Here is a 16,908-nt window from a genome sequence, read left to right as displayed (position 1 = left end):
AAGAACTTCCTGTTCAATACAGAATCAGGGAGGGGCTCTCTCAGGTGGAAGCGACCAATGAGACGAATGTCTGAGACCGAATGCATAAAAATAAAACTAAATCTTGGGTTGGTCTAGCCCACCTTTGTCAATCGGCCCATGTCACTTACTGAAATGTAATCTGGGATGTTTAATATTCCAAATGAAGGACTTCGCTATACTCTCAAACTGCTTGAAATAAGAGAGGGGCACGTCTACAGGGAGAGACTGTAGCAGGTAGTTGAATTTTGGAATAGAGTTAATTTTAATAACGTTAATCTTCCCAATCATCGATAAATGTAATGAAGCACACCTGCCCACATCACTCAAACTTTTTATTAAAGGGTCAAAATGAACTCTCACTAAATCAGACAAATTTGCCAGGAATAAAATGTCCAAATATTGAATGCCCTGTTTGGGCCACTGGAAGACGTTCGGCTGGAAAGTTGTTACTGGGCAGCCCAATTAACTCTGTATCCTGAGAACTTAGAAAAGGAATTAATAATTCTGTGGAGGCAAGGCATAGATCTATTAGTGTCAGAGACGAATTATAGAATATCATCTGAGTAAAGCAAAACTTTATGCTCCACACCTTCCTCCATCACCCCTGGAAAATCCTCCTCCTTTCTTATCGCCGCTGCTGATGGTGCAAGACAGAACAATAAAGGGGAAAGAGGGTAACCCTGCCGGTGCCCCTATCCAGAGTAAAATAAACTGCCTCGGCACTTTTAATATTCTCTTCCAACTCCACGAGTTCTTGTATTTGGATTTATTGATGAATGAGGCGTACTGTATGATCCGACCCCTAAGAACCACCTTAAGTGCCTCCCAAGCCACGCCCACAGAGGATACTGAGCACCAGTTAGTCTCCATTTAAACATTGATTTCAGCCTTTAGCATTTGTTGGAGTTCAGGATTTTGCAAATGGGAAACATTAAAGCGGCAACTATATGATTTCCTTTTCTCCGTATGTGGCAACACCTCTAAACTCATCAGGACGTGATCTGAGACTGAGATGTTTCCAATTGAGCAATCAACAACAGATGAAATGAGGGACTTACATATATATATAAAAAGAAATTCGAGAATAAATCTTATGAATTGAAGAAAACATTTTATAGTCCCTATCAGATGGGTTCAAAAGTCTCCAAATATCTGTACGGAGACATTTTAAATTGCACAGAAACTGTCCCAAGTGTTTTTACACTGAATCATAAACCTGTCAAAGCTCGGCAGTGTAAAGATGGCAATGGAACAGCGTTTGCCTGTAATGTGTGTAATATATGCAAAAAATGTCAAATAAATCATCAGTCATTCGTCATTTAAACTGTCACCTAAAATTCTCATTTGAATACGAGGTGTTTTTACCAGGACAGTCAGAAAATATGTTTTCAGCCTTGGTACACTTGTTTGCATCTTCTCTATGTATCCCGCACTTTAGCAGTAACCGCGACAGAACGCCTGCTCTCCACAGGATGCACCATGTGATGCGAGAGCTGCACATCTTCACCTGTCACATGACTGAGTGTGAATGCTCTGTGCTATTTTTGACAGTGAATTTTAGACTGTGTATTTTAATCCTGCCGTCAGACTGCTGTTTATCTCTCTCTCGCTCTCCGTCTTAATCTGCTCCTGTGTGACAACGGTTAAAAAATCTGAATATTTCTGCACTTTGTGCACGTCTGATTGTGTGCAATATGTGTACGTGTGAATATCGACTGTGATTTTATTTTTTCATTTTTACACAACAATATATTTTTGCTTTTACTTTTATTGTCTTCCATAACATCATACTAATATGTAAAACCTGAACCATTTGATTGGAATATGGTGAATATGACAGAATACAGATTATCAAGGATTATAATCCAGATGGAGAGGGCGGGAAGAGGGTCGTTCTCATGCTGTCCAGCAGTTCCAAATCCTTCTTCAGTTAATTAAAGACCTGAAGCCTTTGAATGAGCAATTAGTCTGATATTACAGTGCAGGTTTAATGAAGTGAATAGCAGAGGTGTGTGTGTGTGTGTAAGTGTGTGTGTGTGTGTGTGTGTGTGTGAGTCTGTGCCAGGTACACACAGCTGGTTAGGCTGTAAATAATCCCACCGCAGGAGTCAGAAGAGCAGAACACTATGCCACATACACAATGCACTTCTGAAAGCTGACGGGGAAACATTCCCCGGGACAGAGTGACGTCTCAGTGTAGTTTGTCCACGTCACCGCTGCTGTGATGGTGCATCAGCTCTCTCACTTGTCTTGTTATCTTGTGAGGGTGCCAGATTTATCTTTCACTCTCTTTCAAGTCCGCTCTATTCTTAAAGTCAACATGAAATCAAAATTGACCTCATTTACTTTCTGAAAGGTTCATGAAATTAAACTAAATTTTCTGAATTGTTCCCAGATATTAATGTGTTACAAATGATCAAAGACAATGCTAGAATCCATTCAGTTTCATTTTAGGAGGAAATTGGTCAATTTAAGGATTTTCTGTTCTATTTGCATCTTCCAGGTTTGAAATCTGCATCGAGACAATCTCACAGGATGTGATGTTTTCTGTTATCACATCATTGCATCATCAGTGTCTCATAATTATTACTGTAATGAGACTGTGTGGCCTTATCCTATGAGAAGAGAATCTCATGAATATTCATGACACCACGTGACATTCTCATAAGACAAGCGCTTCAAACTCTTAGCGGCGCTTTAGTGAGGTGATACTGGGCCATGAGTGTATGCAGTGTGGTGCACGGGGACTCGTTTGAGGCGATGATAGTCTCAGACAAAATCAATTATCTGGTCGAAGCACTTTTATTTGTGAATCATTGTGTTGAAATAAGTCTCAAATGTTATTAAACATTTTGGAGACCAAGTGACGCTTTCATGGGCCTAGACGCACATTAGCCATGCTCCTCGTATGTAGCCCTTCTTTTACTGCTTTTTGACATCTGGGGTAGTTGTTTCATTTGCCGTTGGTTTGTAAATGTCACACAGCCGGACACTTGCTTATCGATCAGCATCATCTTCTCCAATAAAGAACAAAACTAAATCAGCATCTGCGGCAGACCGAGTGGACATGGAGGACAACATGCGATCACTATAAAGAGTTTTGAGGACATTTTGAAAACTGAATTAGCGACAATGCGCACCAAATTCTTCTCTCACATGACCACAATCCAGAATATGGGCTCTAAAGCTGACCTTTTAACTGGGGAACAGAGAGAGCAGAAAAGGGTCAACGGACACATTAGGCGTCTGGATACCCTCGAGCAACAAGTGACAGATCGACCAGAACGCAGTAGACGCAGTGATCTCCGGCTGCTTGGGTTACCTGACGGGGCTGTGTAAGATGACCCAATTTGCTTTCTGAAATGGTCACTACTGATCTGGATTCCATCACTAGTGGGAAAAGAGATCGAAGTCGAACATGCGCATCACGTTTACACCAGAGCTTCAAACAATCACTCCCAACCGCGAGTGTTTGTTTTTAAACTGCTACGCTACAACGACAGGAATCTGATCCTAAACGAAGCAAGACGATAAGGTTCTGTAAAAACAAACGACGGTGCAATGCCGAGATTTTTCCCGACTTCTCTCCCTCGACGACAAAGAAGCAGAGCTCCTTCACTATGGTTAGGAAAGAATGAAGAATGTCATGAAACAAGACTAAACTAACGTACTCTCCGGAGGAAGCTCGATCCCCTGACCTCATTCTTTAAGGATGGACATGGCAGAACAGATTGTTATTACCGAGTGACTCCTGACTTGATTATCTAGAACTACATGTGATGGTCGTTCATGTAAGCTAGGAGACACGGTACCTCTAATTTACAGTTTCGTACATATATGATGTAATTATTAATGTTTGCTTCCTCGTTATAGAGAATATCATTTTCTTTACCCTACTTCATTACTGATGTGAATTCAAAAGGTTATTCTGTTCTCATATAATAGGGCTAATGGCAGTGTACTAATGTTGTACAGGCTGTCATGTGGTGGCAGCTTGGGGTTGTTCTTACCCGGTCTGCAGTAGTTCGACGGGGTGGGTTTGCTTTTGGTTACAGGGTTGTTCGGTGGGTGAGGGTTGGGTTAAAGGTAGGGTTAAGATAAGTGATTGGCAGTGGTATTACTTTGACTCATTTTTTCAAATCATTTATTTGTTTGATACTTATTAGTGAATTGAATATACTAAGCTAGATATGTAACTAGATAAAATGGAGATAATGCTGGCAGAATAACTCATATAAAAACTGTGGTAGAGAATAGGAAGCTTTTCTCTATGTTTACGCACCATGTAGACCAGATCCAACTTCTTACACTGAATTATCTCTTAATCTCAATGATCTAACGGACTTCGGGATAGTAAATGGGAACAGATATGAATGCTGTGATGTCTCATGACCTTGATAGGTCTGGTGGCAATTTTTCTTATTCCCCGTTTCTACTGAGCTACTCAAACATTGCATAATCTCTTTTTTATTAGTAGATACACGGCGGTTATTGAACCCTTCCTAAAAATTGTAAACATTTTCCTCAGCTAGACACAACTCATATTCATGGATTGACTATATTTTCGCTTCCTCTACCTTGACCTCAATGATGCTCAAAGTCGACATTTCTCCCTTATCCGTTACAGACCAATTTTTTGAAATGTTCAATTACCCAACGACCTCCGCGAGCCTCTAGGTGGCGTTTTAATACTAATTTATTAAAAGATGAGTTTATTTGTGATCAATTCAGAACTAAACTGTGAATTTATCGACATCAATTAAGGCTCGGTAGATGACCCACGAATACTGTGGGAGGCGACAAAAGTCATGTTATTTTCGCCAGAAAATTAATTGTAAGAAAACCTCTGACCTGGAATCCAAACTTGATGGTCTCAGAAGCGGAGGCAACTGATCCGCCACCCTGATTGAGGCGAGTAACCGCACCACCACAAGGACCTGCTAAAGTTGTGGGAATTGGGCATTCCAAATTGGAGAGAAATTTGGTCAGAGGGCATGCCAAGACACATGAAAGCTGTGATTGAAAATCAGGAATATTCCAGCAAAAATAGATTTCTGATCTCTAAGTTAAAACATTAATAATGTGTTGATTAAACATGAATATGAACTTGTTTTCTTTGCATTATTCGAGGTTTGAAAAAACGGCATCTTCAGTGTTATTTTGAGCAGATGTTATTTTCTGCAAATAAATGCTCTAAATGACAGTATTTTTATTTGGGATTTGGGAGAAATGTTGTCAGTACTTTATAGAATAAAACAAATATGTTCATTTTACTCAAACACATGCCTATAAATAGTAAATCCAGAGAAACATTTGGAACGGTGTCTTCATTTTCCAGAGCTGTATTTATATATATATATATATATATATATATATATATATATATATATATATATATATATTTGGACGTCGGCACAGCCATTAACCAGGAAAATAAAAAATGTCTCTCCATGTTGAAAAGGTTGCTGACCCCTGCTCTGGAGGGTGAATTTGACCTTCAGCTCTCAATAGTTTCTTACATGATGCCGACGTTACACTTCTCTACATCTTTACATCAGTCTGCTTCAGAATTGAAGTGATTTGTGAAATCTGTTTCATGTTGACATTAAGGATAACTGAATTTGATCTGACAGTTTTTGGAGAATGAGAGTTGATTTTAGTTAGGGACACACCTCATGTCTGTTTCACCCTGAATAATCAACCCCTGTGCCCAAATTAAACACCATCCCAGTATTCCAAGGACAAATTTAAATCCACTGCTTATAATTCGGGCATCATAGCGGAAAGAAAAAGGTGGCAAAAGTGTTGATGTCATCTCAGAGATTTCCATTCTAATAACAGAAATGTGTTCCAGGTGCTCTTAATCATTTCCCCTCGTCTTCTTCCTATCTTCTCTTTCATGCTCACATGTTCCTTGAATTTTGTGACACAGAGGGATGAACAACTGTTATTAGACTTTAAACACATTCGTGGGCTGTTTTAAATGAACATCAATTTGCCGTTGCAGCACTTCTAATAAGTGCCTTTCACAGAGACACTGAATTAAATCTGCTCCTGAAGACTTGTCAGGATTTTTGCCTGTTAGGTGTCATGCAGAATAATGAGTACAGATTAGCATGTCCTTCCCTCTTATTGCCGTCAGTAGAGAGATACAGGTTTAACACTAGAGGAGCAACTAAAGGCAAGAGGGAATAAACTTTAAACTGACCCAGTTGGCATAGAAATGTTCTGAGAGTTGCTTGAGCTGCCAGACATCAGCGTAGAACGAAAACAAATGTATTTACACCCGACTGAAAGACGTTATGTGTTTGCCACAGAGTGAGCGCAGTTGCTATAATGCTTTTGAATATGTGACAGCGGGGCCTGCTGCTGTCATATTCATGGGCTCTGCCAAAACCTTTCCACTCCTCTGACCAATCACGTGTTTGTTACGGGAAGTCTACTGTCTGTCTGATTAGTGAAATGCATGAATGACAGGGTGCTTTGCCATTCAACATCTTGGCTACTGCGTCATTGGCACAAACCGCTGCTTCCTATTTCATGAGGTTTGCCATTTTTTCAATCCGATGAATTACCTTTTCAGCCCTTCGAGTGCCCTGGTGAGTTGGAGCCAAGGAGGCCCTACTGGTATAATGACGCTTGGCACAATCACCCTTCTGTTCTTCCAGCCCTGTTCCCAGGAAACCACACAGCATCCATTCCTGCCCGACCACATTGCTCTCATTGCCTAGTGACGTGGCATCTCACTGGCTGAAGCCGGCTCAAACAGACTGTGCAGAGTTTATCTTCCCAGAGTTCAGCATGATTAATTTTCTGCTTGATTATTATTTCTCAAACAACCATGTTTTTAGGAATGGTGTGGAAGATAGGAGAAAAGGAGAAGGACACGTGGAAGAATAGGAGCTCGACAGATGGGGAACTTGAGGTTATGCCAGCCCAGAGCTCGGAGCATGAAGAGGGCATGGCTGTTATGTTAAGCTTCTCTTAATTAAAATAAAGCTGAAAAAAGAGCGTGAATGGACAAAGAGGGCCAGAACTGGTTCTGAGCTGGTCATAGCTGGTTCTACCAGCTTTCATGCCCTTTCCTCAATGCCCGCTGGTTTGGAGTGAAGGTTCCCTCCCCTCCTCTTCCCCCTGCTTCTGTTTATGCTTTTTTGCTAATGTAATATTGTGCTCCGGCCTTTCAGACCAGGATTGGGAATACCAGGGGGGTGAGGGGGAGCCTGGAGACGCATGTCCGCTTGTGCTTTCACAGCTCAGTCCTCCAACAGGTCTGTCATAGACAGCCACAGGGAGTCGAGGACCAAAGATGAGAGGAAGAGATGACAAGAACAGCCATAGAGACATCAAGTGAATTTGAGGTGATGGAAACAGTAGACATGCTCAAAAGTTTTGATGGAGCTGCTTTGTGATGTAAGAAAAAGGAAGAAACACTGAAAGAGGCAAAAAGAGAGTGAGGAGTCAGAGAGGAAGTTTGAATGAGAATGGACAATTATTGAGTTATTGGTTACACTAGAGACTGAAGTGCAAACTAACACAAAAGTGAAATAAAAGATATTTCTTACACTCCTACAGTCAACCTGGCATGACATTCACAACCCTGTCATGTGACACATTCTGAGATTCAACGAGAAAAATGGAGGACAAGACTTGAATTGATCGGATTATGAGGGATCGATGAAGTCAGCTGAAAAGAAAAGTTTTTACATATACATTTATGCATTTGGCAGACGCTTTTATCCAAAGTGACTTACAGAGCACTTATTACAGGGACAATCCCCCCGGAGCAACCTGGAGTTAAGTGCCTTACTCAAGGACACAATGGTGGTGACTGTGGGGATCAAACCAGCAACCTTCTGCTTACCAGATTACCAGTTATGTGCACTTATTACAGGGACAATCCCCCCGGAACAACCTGGAGTTAAGTGCCTTACTCAAGGACACAATGGTGGTGACTGTGGGGATCAAACCAGCAACCTTCTGCTTACCAGATTACCAGTTATGTGCACTTATTACAGGGACAATCCCCCCGGAGCAACCTGGAGTTAAGTGTCTTACTCAAGGACACAATGGTGGTGACTGTGGGGATCGAAACAGCAACCTTCTGATTAACAGTTTACCAGTCATGTGCTTTAGCCCACTATGCCACCACCACTCCATTTTATTAAAACATTATTTTTAATAACACGCACTGATGAATCGTTCACAATAAGACCATGAACATGTATTGAAGTCATTAGGGTCAGTTTTGATTTCATGTCGACTTTAAATGGTCACTCAGACTTTCGATTACAGGCCACAACTGAGAACAGATCCTGTCTAAAGCGATGAAATAATACATACATTCACTGCTCCATATTCACTGTGCCAGACTGGCCACATCTCCTCCAAATGAGCTGGAGTTCTTATGTGCTCTTATGCATGATTTTGTCTCTAGGTTTGCAACCAGATAAGAGCCAGTGTTTCCTCTACAGATCTTCTTCTCTCTCACACTCTTGAAGAGTGAGAATAATCACATGGAGCCCGCAGAGATGAACACTATTCCCAATGGCAAAGGGCACGAAGCTGGTGAGGAGACGACTGCAACTGCAATGAAAAGCCAATCAGAAGACGCCACTCAGTAAGTATGTGCTCAAGGAGGCAAATGTCTAGTTAAAGATGGCTTATTGTCCATCATCCATTTTGGGCATCTCTTTATCTGTTTATTTATTTGAAAACATCTTCACATAGTAGTGAAGACATAAGCAATAATCATTTTATTGACATGATTAAGGGGTTTGTTGGCAAACACATGGACATCCAGGTATCATATGAACATTAGTGTGTGTTTGTGGTATCTTCCAGCATCCGGTCATGTCATCTGAATAAGGTGAAGCCCGTCTGTCATCACTGAACGTCACTGAGCACCGATGTTACACTCTTCTTAATAACAGCGTGCCTGCAATTGTGTGATGTTTTGTGCATATGAATGTGTGTGTGTGTGTCTGCATGTTGAGGAACTGCCTTGACCTTTGGCACCTCATGGCATTGTCTGTGGGCACATGCCTCCACAATTGTGCTTGTATAAGGGTGCGTTCATCATGTTTCTCTGTCTCTTGTGCTTTCGTGGATGCCACACTGCTCTGTAGGGAACCAAATAGCACTGAAAATGCCAGGTATGCCACACTACGAGAGGATGTTCAGCTGTTGAGGGTGTAACATATCATATCACTTCATAGTCTGGGTGGAGTTATGGATCTGATAAACAGGATATTTTAATGACCAGATTGTACTTTCACTCGATCTCATGACTCGTCTTTGTGACTTTAGGACTGAGAGAACTGAAGCGAATCTGGTGGAAAGTTCAGAGTTTCTCTCCATTGTGGATGACAAGAAAACGTCTCGCTTCACAGATGTAAGTTGAGCTTTTCATAAAAATGCATGTTTATCATGATGATAATATTTCTTAAAGGTGAAGTGGGTCATATTTTCAGCTCAATATTCAGAGTCAACTATCAGCAAGACTTGTATTTCCTGGAGCAACTGCGACTCTATCACAACATTGCTCTGTTTGATTGAGCATCACAGCAACATTGATCAATGGGGCGGGACTATCTGTTTGAGCAATGAAAGGGGGAGTGTTCGGGAAACCTGTTTGAAAGTCATTATTTCACAGTCGCAGTTCTGTTGGGTGTTTGGCACAGTAATGACACACTTTATCTTGTGAAGAATGTGTGGAATAAACTCTCTCTGTTCCCTCTTCCACAGTTTGAGGGGAAGACTTCTTTTGGGATGTCAGTCTTCAACTTGGGAAATGCCATCATGGGAAGTGGGATTCTGGGATTAGCATATGCCATGGCTAACACTGGCATCGTCCTCTTTGTGTAAGTTACAGTTTGAGTTGAAACTCAGTGCCGGTGGATGGTGGTATCACTGAATATATGAGATAGAACTGATCATTTGATTGGATCATTAATGTATCAGACAGATGAGAAAATGAATTCTTGTGCTGAAGTGAGAATGAATGCTGTTTTATTGTGGTAATGTGTTAATTGCATGTTTATGATGCTATTAAAGCAGTGTTATTTAGTGCTGAATGCTTGTGTAGATCTCATTTATCTTTAAGCCGTCCTCCTTCATCGTAAGATATTTACTGGTTTGATTCTCACAGTCATCACCGCTGTGAATCTGTCATAAGTGCACTCGAATAATGGTTCACCGACCCTAATGAACCTGATCACTAGGTTGGACAGTAATGATATCTTTTGTATTGGGAGTGGAAACACATATTATTCCTTTAAGACTTTATAGTTTTGTTTTTGAGTAGATGAAAATGTCGTTTCATGTCGCCTGATAAAACGTCTTGTTCCCCTCACTGGTTAATCCCTGAAGCTTAAAGGAATTAATCTCAAAGTTTCTCACTGTTGTTCTTTATGCAATGTCAGCGTCACAGCTCCCTGAAGTTTGGTGGGTATCAAGAGTCGGATCTGGGTCAAGTCTCGCTCTATGAACTGTAATAATCCTGTAGTAATGCAGCCTTTATTAGAAAAGTCAAATCAACTGAGAGATTTGTTTCCTGACTGACCAGCAGTGAAGCTGAACCAGAACACACGCTGTACACGCTATATTCACGCTGTTTTACTCACACAAACAGTCCTCCATTACGCTTAATGCTTAACACAGTCGTCTGCTGCGATCACAAAAAATAGGTTTTCAAGCGCGGTTTTGAGCAATGTCCAGAGGATTGTTTTTTCCTTTCTGAAAGGACTTTGTGTTTTGAGCTGTTGAGTGTGACCGGGGGTCTGTAAGATATTGGGAATAGTTAAACTCTGTATCCTGAACTGTGTGTGTTACCTGTCTGATCTGAGATCTGTGCTTCTTCATTACTATTGGCACTTTTCCATGGCACATTACGACTCGACTCTGCTCGCTTTACTTTTCTGAGCTTGCTTTTCCACTTCAGTTTAGTGGGCGGGATTCTAGTCTGATCGTCATAGTTAATGGGTAAATTGGTCTGGTTGTTTTAGAAGCTTTCCAGTAGCTGATCAACTAAATAAAGTGAAGCTTATATAGAGCAGAATATAGAGTTAACATAACCCCAACAACGCCGTGACCGAGTCAGCGCACTCTCCCTTCCATTGCCCGCCGGTCTAGATAGCATCCATTTGGTCGAACCACTCTGGCTGTTATGGTCCTTGATGGTTCTGTAGTCACTTTTAAGTGTTTTTAACTTTTCCCAACACTGTTGGTAGGTCCGGTGGTAGCCGTGTGCGGCCGACAGCTGAGACACTTCCTGAAAGACTTTTTGTTTCACGTCGTTTCGTTCGTCGCTTACGAGAGGACCGTCTGCATCTCGTTGACCACGGTGTGGTTTTGTGTACAGCCAATTTTTTCCAATTCGGAAGTCGCGTGAACATGATACTTGTTATGACCCTTAGGGTTGTCTAAGGGTATGAGGGGGTAACATTTTAATTTTACTCGTGTCCTTTTCCCCTCTAGTTTCGTTGTTAGTATGTTCTTTGCATAACATGTAAACACCCTATTCAGTTATCTTTGACTTTTTGTTACGGTGGTACAACTCAGAATAAATGTCCTTTTATACCGTTTACTTGCCTGGTTGCTTTTTGTCATTTGTCAACCCAACACACACCTTAAATCCACTTACAATTAAAATGTTACAATGGGATGTAACAATACTGCTATCGTTGATGCTAACTTTAAAACTAGCGGGTTCGACCCCCAAAAGTCGAGTTGGATCGTGCATTGGAAAAGCTGTCATAAAGTCACAAATCAGTCCCAGACACAGTTTAATAATGCCAATACAGTAATACAAGTTAAAGTGCAGTAAATTCATGCACAGTTTGACCTGTGAGGATATCATTATATATATTATTAACCACAGGAAATCATGTCATTTGTTCATATAATAATAACATTAACTTTGATTTATATCCTTTATGGAGTGTTATTAATTATATACAGAGGGGTCCAAAACTCTGAGAAGCCATCTTGGATTTTAGGTTTAAAAAATAAATAAAACAAGGAAAAGATGTCACTTAAAATGTGAAAGAAATATTTTAATATCTGCAGATTCAGATTTCTAAGGGACTAATCAAATGTAAGTAAATGATTATCATCGTTCATGAAGAAAACGATCATCAGGTTTCGTTCATGTCAGCTGCGGTGCAGAACAGACAAATTCTTAAATTCATGAACATTTTCTAATTCACTCTTTAACTCTAATGGTTATGCTCATAATTTGTAATGAAATATTTTGCATTAAATCAGAAGATGTAAAAGAGAAGCTTGTTCACTAGTCTCAGACATTAAAGAATGATAATGAGAAGTGGAAGGAAAGAGAAATGCCAGATTGAATCGGAGGTTTATTGGTGTTTGTGGCAGCAGTTCCTTAAATGCATGAAAGGACCCAAACGCAGCTCTGCACGCCTCCGAGAAATACACAAACAAAAAGACAAGAATGACATCACAAAACAGTGTTTCTCTTTGTCTTTAGTGATCAGATATAAGAAAAGTCAAATGACTGTTCTTTAAAATCTCTTTTGCTTCTCCAAGATCACAATCAGGGATTGAATGAAGAGCAAAAGGAGAATTTGTTGGTCAGATGTTTAGGGGAAAGACTCCAGTAATCTCACATGAGTCTCGACAATGTCTCAAACTCTGCTCAGGCCACAAATGTACATTTAATCTCAATAATGTCTCATCAGATCACAGATTATCATGTGTTATTATAGCTCCTACTTTTACTGTATATCAACAATTGATGCATTTCTGTCTAATTTTGTTTTAGGAAAAAGGTCTGAGACCTAAATGAAAATAATTGATGACTCTGTTGAGTCTCCTGAGCTCTAAAACAGAAACTTCTGGGCAATAAAATGCTCCTCAGAGTTTAAGAACAATGAGACATGAAAGCTGTAAATCCATTCTGAGATTTCTGAGGCCTTGACAATGTGCCTCCTGTGGTGGGAAACAGTATTGCTCCGGTATATATTTCCTGTTCCTGGAGTAGAAGGCATGTTTATATATGGCATGCTGTTGTATGATTGATATTAGTATTAACAGTACATTGAGTTGTGCAGATAGTGGGAGTCAAAATTGTATCATACAATGCAGATATGACAATACAATTCTTACTGAATATCTGATATTATGACATGAATAAATACTCTCACACTCCTCCAGTTGTGTCAGTGCTGCAGTTTAAATATCCGACTGATCTAAAATCAGAAACTGAAGCTGGACTTTTCTTCATCTGTAAACGGTCTGTGTGTACTGAAATGTGAAACACTGCCCCCAGTGTCCAAAGCAATAAGTGATGTTGGGCGCATGGACACGTGAACGCTCTATATGTGAAATGTCCAGGGGTGGACTGGGAATAGAAATCGGCCTGGGATTTTACATAGAAACTGACCCAAAAGATGAGGGGGGGGGGGGGGCAAACAAGGAGGCGGGTCAGACATAAGACAGAGAGACACACGGCGATTCAGAACAAACAAAACATCACCACGTGCTCTCACAAGACAACAAAACCCCCGAATAGCATGAACGCACATCACAAGACAACCAACAAACAAGACGAGAGAATGGGACGATGATGTCACACATAATCCCAGAGTGACAATACTGCTTCATGTGAGGAGCGTCGCTAACAGTCTCTCATGACGCTTCAGTCAGGAAGCTGGTTTTGCTTTTCTATGTAGACCACATGATTAAATGCACATTGTCTGCTGAAATTATCTCATAGTGTCACATGGCAGCATCTAAATAAATCACATGTCTCGATTTCAGCAGATGGATCTCTCGTAACGTTGCTTCCTCCACCTTAAAGTGATTGCTATATTTGTTTTACTCGACTTTGGAGGAATATGACTGTAATGTTAGTCAAGGCTGAATATCTGAGATGTGAGTCTGTGTGCCATCCATGACTCAGTTCTGCCACGTCTTTTAAGGGAAAAAGAAGGAAATGTGAGATTGCAGAGTTGAAACCGAGTGTCTGGCAGAGGCGGGTCAGACTTTAGTAAAGATGCCAGGACATTCTTAGACTAGAAAAACACTGGAGGAAGAGGAGGAGTCAGTAGAGCATGTTTGGGGTTGCCAGCGTGAGCTTAGGTCCAGATGTTGGCAGCTGGAGGTGCTGTTGTATTTTAAGCTTTGGTCCAGTACTTTTCCACCGACGTACTGAATGATTTTCCCTTCACAGAATATCATTCAAATGTAGTTTTTCTTCCTCCACTGATCAGCAGCTCAAGACATGTTGGTCAAACTCGTCCTAATTCATTTGAATAATTAGTCAATTAGCTTTGAATTACAGAATTAATTATTCTTTACTCGTCCCTCAGCTTATAATAAATAAACAGATTGTGTGCTTATAATAAAATAGTCTAAGTCTATGGACATATCTTAAAAGCAGAAATGTGAAGATAATTATTTTGGTACATTTGTGTAATCTTTGACTTTTGAAGTGTGTCTGCTGTTCTATTTGAATGATGCTGTGGGTGCAGTTTGATCCATGTCAACACAGTTTGTGTCACATCAGTTTCATATTCGCATGTCTCGCAAAATCAACTTGAAATATTCATGATATGAACTGAAATATTGGATGTAACTTTACACAGACAAGGAAGAAGAGCAATTCTATAACACCATATTTAAGTGTTATGATCATTTCAAAACAATGAAACTAATTGTATATTTTTACATGTAATTTGATACATTACTGTACACTTGTTTTTTGTTTGTTTTTCACATTATTTCCTGTAGTAATTGACAGAATATCACAGATGCTCTCGATCTGGATTAAGTGTTGTGATCAACAGCATAATGGTGATATTTGATCTGCAAACCAGCCCAGATCTTTAAGCACCCTTTGATGTTATAGAAGTCAAACATCGACACGCGGCTGCTCTGACGCTTCATTGTGTTGTTTTTCTCATCTGTCTTTCAGAATTCTCCTCACTGCTGTCGCTGGTCTGTCTTCATACTCCATTCACCTGCTGCTCAAATCCTCCGGTGTTGTGGGTGAGTATTGTGATTAGCTGAACAGAGATCAGTTTGCACTCTTTTCTGGAATAAATGTGTGATTTGGGGAGCAGAGACTGTTTGGCCATGAGTCAAATAAAGTGTTTAACTGAAGTGACGGCTCTTTCTCTCCGTTGGCTCTGTGACCATCTGTCTCACTGCTCTATGAGAGATGATAATTGAGCACAATATGTGCATTAGGATAAAAATAGCCAAGCGTCTGCTGTGCTTGATCAATTGTGGCTGTCATTATCTTTGCTATTATTTGAACTATAAGCCCAAAATTGCCACACGTCACCCTGCTAAAAAGACCTGCTCAACATGCTGTTCCCATGCTGGTCTAGGCTGATTAGTGCTGGTTTGGTGCTGGTCAAGCAGGTGGACCAGCATAGCTGTGCTTTTCACCAGCAAACCCTAACTGGTGAAGATGGTTGAGCAGTGCAGTGTTTCTGATGATGCTGGTGGAGATAGCGAGAACCACATTATACTGACCACAAGGAGGTTACCCCATGTGACTCTACCCTCCCTAGCAACCGGCCCAATTTGGTTGCTAAGGAGACCTAACTGGAGTCACTCAGTATGCCCTGGATTCAAACTCATGACTCCAGGTGTGATAGTCAGCGTCAATACTCGCTGAGATACACAGACCCCCTTTTATTGCAATTATTATTAAATAAAATTACTTCAGGAACATTATAAGGTATTCAGTGATGCCCATATACTGAGAGGATGTGAACGTACCCCATTCAGCCAAGGGCATTTGGCTATGAAAAATGTGTGGATTTCACGTGTTGATGCTTTTTTCAGGTATTAGAGCTTATGAACAGTTGGGCTTCCGAGCCTTTGGGACCCCAGGAAAGATGGCGGCCGGCATCGCCATCACCCTGCAGAACATCGGAGGTGAGACTCGAGCCAACACAAAACATCTCAGGAGACACAATGTATTTGTAACGGTTGAGCAGCGAGGCAGATGAGGAGATGCGGATCCAAATGCAGTTAGACTTTATTTAATAAACAAACAAGTAAACACAAAGGAACAACCCTCAATGGGGAAATAAAACATAAAACTAAACACGATGAAAACAAACAGAGAACTCAGGCAACAAAACAGAGAACTCAGGCAGGGAACACATACCAGGCTAACAACAAACAACGATAGACCAGGACTGAACCAAAAACCAGGGTATAAATACATGAACATAGGAAAAAGGGGCCAATGAACAAACAAAACTCAAACAAGATAACAAGGTGATAAACAGAAGCAAAATGGCAAATTAACGAGGGCAGGTGCAAACAATGAACGTGAACACGAAAGCTAACAGAGAGACTATGGAGTTGCACAAGGGACAAAAGTGAAAACTAAGGAATGCAAAAGTGACAAAAATGGCAAACAAAAGGGCAACAGTGAAACAAGACAATGTAAACATAACAGTATTGTTTAGTGACCCTGTCAAGGGTACAGCATATACACACACACACACACACACACTCACACACAAACACACACACACACACATGTTGTGTTTCCATGTTTTATGGGGACGTTCCATAGACATAATGGTTTTTATACTGTACAAACTTTATATTCTATCCCCTAAACCTAACCCTACCCCTAAACCTAACCCTCACAGAAAACTTTCTGCATTTTTACATTTTCAAAAAACATAATTTAGTATGATTTATAAGCTGTTTTCCTCATGGGGACCGACAAAATGTCCCCACAAGGTCAAACATTTCTGGTTTTACTATCCTTATGGGGACATTTGGTCCCCATAAAGTGATAAATACACACACACACACACACACACACACACACACACACACACACACACACACACACACACACACACACACTCACACACACACTCTTAC

General features: G+C 40.7%; 1 protein-coding gene across 6 annotated transcripts in view; it reads left to right on the top strand.

Moving 5' to 3' along the window:
- Window positions 1-16,908, top strand: part of LOC127626074 (sodium-coupled neutral amino acid transporter 3-like) — a 67,242-nt gene that overhangs the window by 14,938 nt on the left and 35,396 nt on the right. The window contains exons 1-7 of one of the 6 annotated variants that reach the window (XM_052101626.1): window positions 8,552-8,641; window positions 8,866-8,890; window positions 9,150-9,176; window positions 9,331-9,415; window positions 9,769-9,884; window positions 14,963-15,036; window positions 15,844-15,936. In XM_052101626.1, the coding sequence (XP_051957586.1) occupies window positions 9,793-9,884; window positions 14,963-15,036; window positions 15,844-15,936 (259 nt within the window). In that variant the 5' untranslated portion in view covers window positions 8,552-8,641; window positions 8,866-8,890; window positions 9,150-9,176; window positions 9,331-9,415; window positions 9,769-9,792. The other 5 variants (XM_052101624.1, XM_052101623.1, XM_052101622.1 and 2 more) reach the window with 5 other exon arrangements.

The sequence above is a fragment of the Xyrauchen texanus genome, chromosome 32, assembly GCF_025860055.1.
Source record: "Xyrauchen texanus isolate HMW12.3.18 chromosome 32, RBS_HiC_50CHRs, whole genome shotgun sequence".
Classification (NCBI taxonomy): Eukaryota; Metazoa; Chordata; class Actinopteri; order Cypriniformes; family Catostomidae; genus Xyrauchen; species Xyrauchen texanus.
This window is presented reverse-complemented; position numbering and strand designations above follow the sequence as displayed.